This window comes from Orycteropus afer, unplaced genomic scaffold (genome assembly GCF_000298275.1).
Source record: "Orycteropus afer afer isolate SDZICR_OR568_19922 unplaced genomic scaffold, OryAfe1.0 scaffold00034, whole genome shotgun sequence".
Lineage (NCBI taxonomy): Eukaryota > Metazoa > Chordata > Mammalia > Tubulidentata > Orycteropodidae > Orycteropus > Orycteropus afer.
The window spans coordinates 15,661,236-15,671,952 of record NW_006921621.1 but is presented as its reverse complement, the minus strand read 5'-3'; the positions used below and the strand labels follow the sequence as shown (position 1 = coordinate 15,671,952).

General features: G+C 42.5%; 1 protein-coding gene across 1 annotated transcript; it reads left to right on the top strand.

Moving 5' to 3' along the window:
* The first annotated feature begins 6,359 nt into the window (after positions 1-6,359).
* On the top strand, positions 6,360-10,487 carry RPL7L1 (ribosomal protein L7 like 1). The gene is made up of 6 exons (XM_007936239.2): positions 6,360-6,400; positions 7,001-7,109; positions 7,754-7,917; positions 8,821-8,958; positions 9,565-9,674; positions 10,279-10,487. Exons 1-6 carry the CDS (start codon positions 6,360-6,362, stop codon positions 10,485-10,487), a joined length of 771 nt encoding a protein of 256 aa, XP_007934430.2.
* The last annotated feature ends 230 nt before the right edge of the window (positions 10,488-10,717 follow it).

Here is a 10,717-nt window from a genome sequence, read left to right as displayed (position 1 = left end):
GGGGGGGGGGAAGAAAATGTCAATACTGCCTAAAGCAATCTATAGATATATTGCAATCCTGATCCAGATTCCATCATCATTCTTTAAAAAGATGGAAAAACTAATCTACAACTTTATATGGAAAGGAAGAGACCTCGAATAAGTAAAGCACTACTAAAAAAGAAGAACAAAGTAGGAAGCCTTACACTGCTCAATCTCAAATCCTACTACACAGCCACAGTAGTTAAAACAACCTGGTACTGGTACAATGACAGGCACATAGACCAATGGAACAGAATTGAGAACCCAGAAGTAAATCTATCCACCTATGGATGATCTTTGACAAGGGGCCAAAACTCATTAAATGGGGAAGAGTTAGTCTCTTTAATAAATGGTGCTAGCAAAACTGGATGTCCATTTGAAGAAAAATGAAACAGGACCCATATCTCACATGATATACAAAAACAAACTCAAGTTGGATCAAAAACCTGATTGTAAAATCTAAAACTATAAAGACCATCCAAAATAAATAAATAGGACAAACTTAGAAGCCCTCATGCATAGCATAAATATACTATCAAACATAACTGAAAATGCATATACACTAGAAGACAAAATAGATGACTGGGACCTTCTGAAAATTAGACGCTTAAGCACATCAACAGATTTCACCAGAAGAGTAAGAAGAGAACCCACTGGGGAAAAAAATCTGACAACAACATATCAGACAAGGGGTTATTCTCTAAAAATTATAGAAAACTTCAACAGCCTATCAAGAAAAAGACAAATAATCCAATTTAAAAATGGGCAGAGGACATGAACAGACACTTGAGCAAAGAAGACATTCAGGCACAACAAACACATGAAGAAATGCTCCCATTAGAGGGATACAAACAAGACAACACTGAGATATCATCTCACTCCAGTACTAAAGCAAAGTTCAAAAAACCAGAAAACAACAAATGCTGCCCAGGGTGTGGAGAAACTGGAACCCTCATACACTGCTGGTGGGACTGTAAAATGGCGCAACCACTGTGGAAAACAGTATGACACTTCTTTAAAAAGCTGGAAATAGAAATACCATATAATCCAGTAATCCCATTGCTGGTTACGTCTTCACTACCTAGAGAAATAAGAGTTGTGACACAAATGGATATATACACACCCATGTTCATCACAGCACTAATCACAATATCAAAAAGATGGAAACAACCTAAATGCCTATCAACAGAGGAATGGATCAACAAACTATGGTACGTACACACAATGGACTACTATGCAATGTTAAAGAACAATGATGAATCTGTGAAACATCTCACAACATGGATGAACTTAGAGGCCATTATGCTGAGTGAAGTTAGTCAGCCACAAAAGGACAAATACTGTATGAAACCATTATTGTAAAAAGTCAAGAGGGTTACACACACACACACACAAATATTCTTTGATGGCTACCAGGAGTGGAAGGGGAAGGGAGGGTAAACCACTAACTAGAAGGTAGATACATATTAATATTAACTTGGGTGAAGGGAAAAATAAAAATAAAAGAACTTTAGGCATTTCTTAGCACATATGACTTGTTTCTTTAACAAACCAACAGCATCTAAAGCCAAAAAACAAACTCACTGCCATCAAGTCGATTCTGACTCCCATTGGGACCCCCATTGGGTTTCCAAAGTGGTAAATCTTTACAGAAGTAGATTGCCCCATCTGCCTTCTGCAGAGTGGCTGGTGGGTTGGAAACACCAACCTTCTGGTTAGCAGTCAAATGCTTTAGACACTGCACCACCAGAGCTTCTTAATCAGCAGCATAGAAGATTAAAATTAAGAAGAAAGAAAAGTGTTATTAAAAAAAGAAAAAAAAAAATTGCTTGCCCAAAACCTCTTCCATCAATCATTGCTCAAGATTTAAAATCCCAGAGGTACAAATAGGGTCTAAACCTGTGAGGTGAGAAGAGTTGAAAAGATAATACCCCTGAAATTTCTTCTTCCCTCAACGATTCCTTCAATTTACGTACTGGGAGGTCAAGAAATTTGGATTTCATATCACACACACAGGATTGTACACGATGGAGGAGAGATAATCCATAAGAGGAGTGAGTTACCATTAGGAAATGCGGACGGATGTCAGCAGGCCAAAACTTAAAAACATCTACCACTGAGATTTCAGGATTTGAAAATTTTGCTTACTGTTTTTAATAACTGTATTATCTTCCGTAACTTATTTAACTATCTTTAATGATGGACAACTGAAGTGGCTAAGAAGAGAACAGAGGCCTATGAAAACAAACTAAAAAGAGTAACATTCTTGAAGCTGTAAATTCCTTGAAGTAAATGGCCATACCTCATTCTCATTCAGTAACTTCAATCTGGAAAGAAAAAATGTAGCTAGAGCACATGGTCAGTAATCAGTAAACAGTATTGAATTAGTCAACGATTTTTTGGTTGAAAAAGGCTTTCTCTTTTTCTCTTTAGCTTTGACTCTGGAAATACTGTTCTCCTAGCACCATCTGCTGGCATCAGAAAAGCAACAACTATTTCCTGAATCCTCGCCCTCAAAAGTTCCATTTGGGAGCTCTGGGGGTGTAATGCCTAAAGTATTTGACTGCTAACCAGAAGGCTGGCAGTTCAAACCTACAGCCACTCCTGGAAAGGAAGAGGTTGGGCAATCTACTTCCGTAGAGATACTGCCTCGGAAACCCAAGGAGGGGTCACTGTGAATTGGCTCTGACTCACTGGCAGTGAGTTTTCTCCCACGGAGCAGCTAAGGGGTTCAAATGCTAACCTTTCAGTTAGCAGCTAAGTCCTTGACCACCGAGGCCCCTTGGAAATAGCATTAATAATATCCCTGAAATTTCTTTGCCCTTCAATACCATTAGTATCACTTCTTTTAGGAGGAGGGGTGGTAAAAGTTTACAGAACAAGTTGGTTTTCCATTCAACAGTTCATAAACGTTCTGTGACACTGATTGCAATCCCCACCATTTAACAGCACTCTTCCCATTTCCTCCCTGTGTGCTCTCTCCACTTCTTGCCTGTATTTTCATCAGTACCACTTTTATCTGTAGACAGTGGAAGTTACAAAGGATTGATATTTTCATTCCTCATATACTATTCAATTAATCCGTCTATTTTTGTTTCTTTGCAAGGAAAGGTACTGAGTCAGTGATAATGAACCTCATGTCATAGTAGTTGACCCTGAGGTTGTGTTATCCTTTGACATTTATCCATCCGGGTGTAGGAGCTGTGATAGCCATTGTTATGATGGGTGTTGTAAATGATACAGAGAAGTGTAAGACAAGTTTCCTGCTATCGAAGAGCACCCGATCTAGTTAAAGAAATAGTCAATAAGGCAAACAGTGTACGGGATAAAGTCTTTAGTGATGCCTGTAAATGTTGACTGTCAAATAATGACATTGCCCTAGATTCTTAGGATAGATACCTACATTATGGTAGACATTTGGTAAAGCCTGGAGACATTTTTGGCTGGAGGAGTGGAGCTACTGGCATCTAGGAAGTAGAGGCCAGGGATTGGGCTATACATCTTACAGTGCACAGGACAATTCCTACAACAAAGAATTACCAGTTGCCATCTAGTAGATTGCCACTCATAGTGACCCCATGTAGGTCATATTAGAATTGTGCTCCACAGGGTTTCCAATGGCTGATTTTCAGAAGTAGATGGCCAATCCTTTCTTCCAAGGCACCTCTGAGTGAACTCAAACCGCCAATCTTTTGGTTAGCAGCCAAGCCCGTTAACCGTTTGCACCAGCCAGGGACTCCAACAAAGAATTGTTGTTGTTGTGTGCCGTCGAGTTGGACCCGACTCATAGCGACCCCTCCTTCGGTTTCTGAGGCAGTATCACTACAGAAGTAGGATTGCCCAACCTTCCTTCCGAGGAGTGGCTGGTGGGTTTGAACCTCCAGCCTTCTGGTTAGCAGTCAAGTGCCTTAGGCACTATGCTACCAGAGCTCCTAACACAGAATTAGCTGGCCTCAAAGATCACAGTCTAGGAAAACTTACAAGGCAGTTCTCTGTCACATGGCGTCAAAAATCGACTTGACGATACCCAACAATGATGACAAAATGTCAATAGTGTCAGAGATTGAGAAATCCCACACTAAACACTTAGGAGGGAGCTCTGGTGGCCTAGTGCCTAAGGCATTTGACTGCTAACCAGAAGGCTGGTGGTTCAAACCCACCAGCCACTCCCCAGAAGGAAGATTGGACCATCTACTTTCATAGAGATACCGCCTTCAGAAACCCAAGAATGGGTCACTATGAGTCGGATCAGGCTTGACCGCAGTGTTTGTTTTATTTTATTTTTTTTAAAAAAAAAACAACCCTAGGATCAGTGATGAGCAAGGCAGGCATGATCCCTGCTTGTATCCTGGGTAAGATTCGTTTAAAAAAATAATGTGCTGAGGGAATTCAGAAAAAGAAATGAGTCTTGATCCTTGCTAGTCAAAGTACAATCCATAGTCCAGCAGCAGCAGCGTCACTTTGAAGCATGTCAGAAATACAGCATATCAATACATACTATAATAGGGGAAAAGAGACCCCAGACTCAAACAGGTTCAATAGAGACACTTTTATTAAGTCTTGGACAGGAGGACAAAAAAACAAAGACAATCATCCAGGATGAGGGAAAACATCAGCATGTACACAGTAAAAAAATGCTGGATGGAGTCTGCTGAGTCATGACCATGGGGCTAATTGTATACGGTTGAAAAAAAGGAATTATCACAAAATCATGAGTGGTGGCAGATCCATTAATCACCATTGCAGGCAGTACTACAGAACCATGACAGGGATACGAACATAACTGAAGCTAGCAAAGGTTTCCAGGCCTTGTCTATCTGGCTAGGTGATGGTCTGGATAGGCTGTCATTCATGACCATACAGCTTGAGTCTTACCCACAAGGTGGCTACCAAACAATAGGAAGACCCCAACGTTCATTTAAATTAGAAAAGGACACACTCAGGCAGTTCCCTAATTCTTTGTGTGAGCCTCATCTACTTTCATGGGAGCTTGGGTAGCAGTGTTTAAGGCACTTGACTGCTAACCAGAAGGCTGGGGGTTCAAATCCACCAGCCACTCCTCGGAAGGAAGGTTGGGCAATCTACTTCCATAGAGATACCACCTCGGAAACCCAAGGAGGGGTCGCTATGAGTCGGACATGAATGGACAGCACACAACAACAACAATCTACCTTCAACCATAGTCTTCCTGAAGGCAAACTGCCCCTCCCTAGGGTTGCCCTGGAACTTGTCTAAGCTTAGCCACAATGCTGGTTTAACAATCAGAAAGAACCCAAATGGCGTCTAACACTTATGTCAAGCCTCAAAATGGAGTCAGGGCTCTCACTGCAGACCACAGCCTTCTACAAACCAAGTGCTTCAGAATTTAAACTCTAATACCTTTCCCTCACTCCCTTTTTCTGTGCCCCAACTTCTTCACCCCACGCCTTAATCACAATCTGTATTTAACAAGATTCTGGGATGTCTGGAATGCACGTTAATCCTTGTGAAGCACTGCTCTGGAAGTTTCTAAAGACAGGACTTGACTTGTTTCTCATGATTTGAGGAAGACCTGGAGAGAAAGCATTTTCCACGCGGTGAGAGCTATGAGGGGAGGTTTTGAGATGGCAGGGAGGCATGTTTAGTTTTCAGTCCAGCAGTAATAGTGACTAATATAACGCTGACTGCTTACCATATGTCAGACACTGTGCTAAACCTTTTATATAGAATATCTCATATAATCTTCGCAATGCTATTAGGTAGGCCCATTATTATACCCATTTTATGGATAAGGAAGCCAAGTTACAAAGGGGTTAAGTAACTTGCATAAAGGCACGATGATGTAACAGGACAAATGGAATTGGAGTTACATTCTTTATCACCCTGAGTCGTCCACAAACACCTCCATCCACGTGACAGCCAAAGCCACAGACCCCAGGTTTCTCTACCCTGTTGAAGGGCTATCTCGAAGTTGTCTGTTTTTCTTTCAGAAGTCACACAGCTGAGCAGGAGCTCGAGGGGCTGGCGCCAGCGCTACAGCGGAAGTCGTACACGCATTGTGGGAAGTGTTTCACTGTTTACAACCAAGCCAAGCCACCAGCATTACGAGACTATAGCTTAAACGAGAGGGACTGGATTTTGAAAATGACATAAGCTCTAAAAAGCTGCGAAGGATTGCCAGTGAAGTTCTGTGCGACTCTTGGCAGCGATCAGGACTAGTAAGACCTCTTCTCGGCGGTTCACTACCGCTCAGAGAGCCTCGGCTGCCAGGGTCCTCCAGCATGAGCTAGAATACAGTAAACTCTATGGTCAAGTGAACATAGAGCGGTTCCTCGTGTTCCCATGTGGTGGGGCTGCGCATGAGCAATAACGGCAGCATTGGAAAGATGGCGGAGGAAGAGTAAGTGTTTCGGGTTTTGACTATCTGAAGTGGGTTGTTGAGCATCCGGTGCCATCTGTAGTCTTTATGCTTCAGTGGGGAAAAATAAGGATACTTTTGGGTTGTAGAAAGAGACAAGACTCTAGATTGCAGGGCATAGGAGCTGTAGGGCTCGTTTGGGCGGGTAGAGGGGGCTGCCGTCAAGTTCGGGTTACTTAGAGCGGAGAGTGTTTACTTTGATACAGAGGCGTAGAGAGTACCAGAGTTGGGTCCACTTGGCCACATCTGTATTCATCCTGTAGATGGGTCTGTACCTGCCCCAACCCCACAGGGTTTTATTAGAATCTCATCGCTGCTAGTGTTTATGAAAGACTTTAGTAAAAGCTACATTGACGTATGTGAGGCGAGTAGCCAAAGGGTTCTTCAGGCTCCGAGGACGAATGAGTATTAGGGGGTCCGTTTTGAAGAGTGGAGTCAAAATCTACAAGTTTCAGGGGAGGCTCAGTCCTTAGGAATTTTCCGAATATTCCCCAAAGCCCAGAATATTGAGTTGGTTTGAAACTCCATTGAAGATTCGTTTCCTAAATGTTGTTACCCATTATCTCAAATTAATTGTGTCAGGCCAAGAAAAAAAATCCCTTTGGTTCCAGAAAATCTCTTGAAGAAGCGGAAGGCTTATCAGGCTCTCAAGGCCACCCAGGCAAAGCAGGCACTTCTGGAAAGGAAGAAGGTAATGGTAGAGAACCGGGAGGAAGGAATTAGAATTTGTATTTGGTTTTATCCAACATGTTTAAACCATTTCCTATCGACTAGCCTCTCCCTCATCAGTTTGATTACATCAGTTACATGGTTCTTGTCCTCGTTTTGCAAATATTTATTTAACACCTGTGGCCAGAGCTGTGGAATAGAGTTTGTTAAGGAAGAGGGAGTGAAGACTCTACCTTCTAGGTTCATTTTGAGTAATTGGAGAGTACTGAGCAGAAAACAAGTTATAGGAAAAAAAAGATGTGCCACTTTTGGTATTTGCTAAATATTTTTGGGGAGAAGTACATAGGTATTTTGAAGGCAGAAATTTTAGCTTAGTCCTGTTTTGTACAGTTTTATGCCTGTCACAATGTTAAGTTCCATAAACACTTGTTGGTAAACATTGATTAGCACCATGTAAGCTCATGTTTTATTTATCAAGGACTTTCCTCAGTAATTTCTGAGTCCTCTCAATTTCACCTTTTACTTGGATTTCCCACTTTTTCCTTATATTAAAAATCAAGGATGTTTGCTCCTATTTGCAGAGCACAGGGGAAAATTAGTTCTGTTGATAGTGACTCATGACAAATGGAGGCAGAAAATGGTGACAATGGTCTGTTTTCTCTGTAGCAGAGGAAAGGGAAAGGACTCAGGTTTAAGCGACTAGAATCATTCCTACTTGATTCCCGACGACAACAACGTGACAGGGTGCGTATCAGACGACTAGAAGTGAAACCACACGGCTTGGAAGTTCCAGATGGACATTCTTTGGCCTTTGTAGTACGCATCCAAAGGTATGGACTAGTATCTTAAACCCGTGGGACTAGAGCAAAGCATTGCTTCAACTTTAGAACGCTTTGGATGGAGATGAGGAGGTGGTAGGGCCTAAGCTGCTAAAACAAATTGTGCTAGGAATTCAGAGTTAAGCAAAACAGACATAGTTTTTGCCTTCAAGGTTAGGGAACCTGTCCTTACGCAAATAAACTAAGTACCATGAGGGTAAAGTCCAGGATGCTCTGGGTAAGGGAGGGGGCCTACCCTCTCCTGAAGCTGAGACCTAAAGATGTGAAAGGAGTTCCCAGTGTTGGGAAAGGCTTTCCAGGCAGAGATGCAAAAGTCCTGAGGTGAGGGCATCAAGGCACCTTTTTACGAACTGAAACAAGGCCAAGTGGTTGGAGCCTAGCCAGTGCTGAGGAGAATGCACAAAAAAGCCTTTTCCATAATTTGTTCTTCATTCCTTAGCCATCCTGACCGGTAAATGCAACTTTTTGTCTCTTTCTATTCTACTTCGTCTCCCAAACCAGAATCCTTTGGGTTTTAAATATTTATGGAGCTCTGGTGGCGAACTGCCTAAGGAATTTGACTGCTAACCAGAAGGTTGGTGGTTCAACTCCACCAGCTACTCCACAGAAGGAAGACTGGGCAGTCTACTTCCATAAAGGTTTACCGCCTCAGAAACCCAAAGGGGGTCGTTATGGGTCCGAATGGACTCGATGGCAGTGAGTGAGTTTGTTTGTTTTTCCCCTCTTTTGCCCTCCTACCATTGTCCATGATCTCTTAAGTGCCTCCCACTAAACAGCTCTTGAAGGAAGAGTGTGTGTCTTACTCTCTGGGTACCTAGGGTAGTGGCACAGATTTTACAAGCATTTGCTGGTCTGACATAAACAGCCTGAATTTTTTGCCTTTGTCCACTTCAGGATTAATGGGGTGAGTTTTCTGGTGCGGAAGACCATTGCAAGACTTCGCCTAAAGAAGATTTTCAGTGGTGTCTTTGTCAAAGTAACCCCTGTAACCCTAAAAATGCTGCGTATGGTGGAACCTTATGTGACATGGGGGTAAGATTTTCTTTGGATAATGATGTTAGAGTGTATTTGAAGGTGTTGAGGGAATATTTCGCTGTGGCCACAAAGTCAACAGAAAGCAGTTGGTGGTCCTAAGAACCTTGGATCTTGGAGCAGCAGGTTGTGGGGAGAAGGATCAGTACTGCTAATAATGGTCAGCACAGTACTATGACAGGACTTGTGCAGTTGTAAGCTAAGGCTGAGTAAGGTGGGTAAAGGAGAGATTAATTCTCACAGTGTTGAAGCAGAATTTTGGTCAGTGCTTGTGTAACAGAAGCATGGTTCCAGAAGAATAGACAAGCCTAAATATATCAATCTCAAGCATTAAAACTCAACAGGTTTGGGTTTAATTTCTAGCTTTTGTGCCATCTTGAGTAGAGGCTTACCTATGGCCAAAATCTTAGACTTTGTAAACCAGAACAAGTTTTATTTTTGCCTGATGAACATTTACACCGGTAAACTTTAATTCCTGTTAATTACATAGTCAGGACCATTTTGGTTCTTTCATCTCTCTCCTTGACCACACTGCAGACCTAAGTGGCCAATATGATGCAGTGTGCCAGAGGCTAGCTAAAGCTGTACTTTATTCTTCTCACTTAGATTTCCAAATCTGAAGTCTGTCCGGGAACTCATCCTAAAACGTGGACAAGCCAAGGTCAAGAATAAGATCTTCCCACTGACAGACAACACAGTTATTGAGGAGCACCTGGGTGAGTGCTGCAACTTAGGGGTCAGTTGGCAGAAAGCAGGGTCTTTGGTGGTGGTGATGCAAGGTCCCAAGATCAAACTGTTTCATTCATGGCCAACACGATCAAATCAGAACAGACTCAAATTTGTAAAATGTGGAGGTACTAGAGCAGGAAAAATTACAGATCAAAGCTCTGGAACAGGAGACTCAGAAGAGGAGTAGTGAGTTCTTTCAGGAGCCTGGTGCCAGAAATTGGATTATTGCCAGGATGGTAGAGTGCGACGCATATTCAAGTGGAGCAGTCAGCCACCATCTTTGAGCTCGGCACCACTGTTTCTAGCTCTGCTTGTCAAGAGATTTGATTGCTATGCAGTGCCCATGCTGCCTTAGTTTTCTAAGTGGAAAATTAAGTTTTTAGCAGAATCGACTACATTTTTCCCCTTCAGATTTTTCCTTCACAAATTCAGATCTGTTCTGGTTTCCCTTTGTCAGCCAAGACTGAAATGGTAAGAACCAGTTCAAGCCCTGCCAAGAACCTGCCAGAGTACCCAGCTTGGGCATGTAGGAGGCTCTCATCATATGCCCACTTAATGTTGAATAAAGGAATCTTTTCCCTTGTTTCTTAGGGAAGTTTGGTGTCATTTGCTTAGAAGATCTCATTCATGAAATTGCCTTCCCGGGAAAGTATTTCCAGGTGATCTCACAGTTCTTGCACCCCTTCCATCTCTCGGTGGCCCGTCATGCTACCAAGAATAAAGTGGGCTTTCTCAAGGAAATGGGCTCACCTGGCTACCGTGGTGAACGCATCAATCAACTCATTCGGCAGCTGAACTAGACCCAGGTGAGGCTGTCCTGAAAACTGCCTGTCAAGCTAGGTTTTAATGGGGCTGTGCCTCAGCACTTACCCATGTTTGAGAATAATGCTTGCATTGGTATTTACAAGTCTAATGGATGGAGAGGTGCTTGGAACAGTGGATGTCACATTTAGTATACAGGGCTCTGTCTCTCAAGAGTTACAGGCTTTAAAATGTTGAGTAACAAAATACCCTATTTTTGTGGTAATCT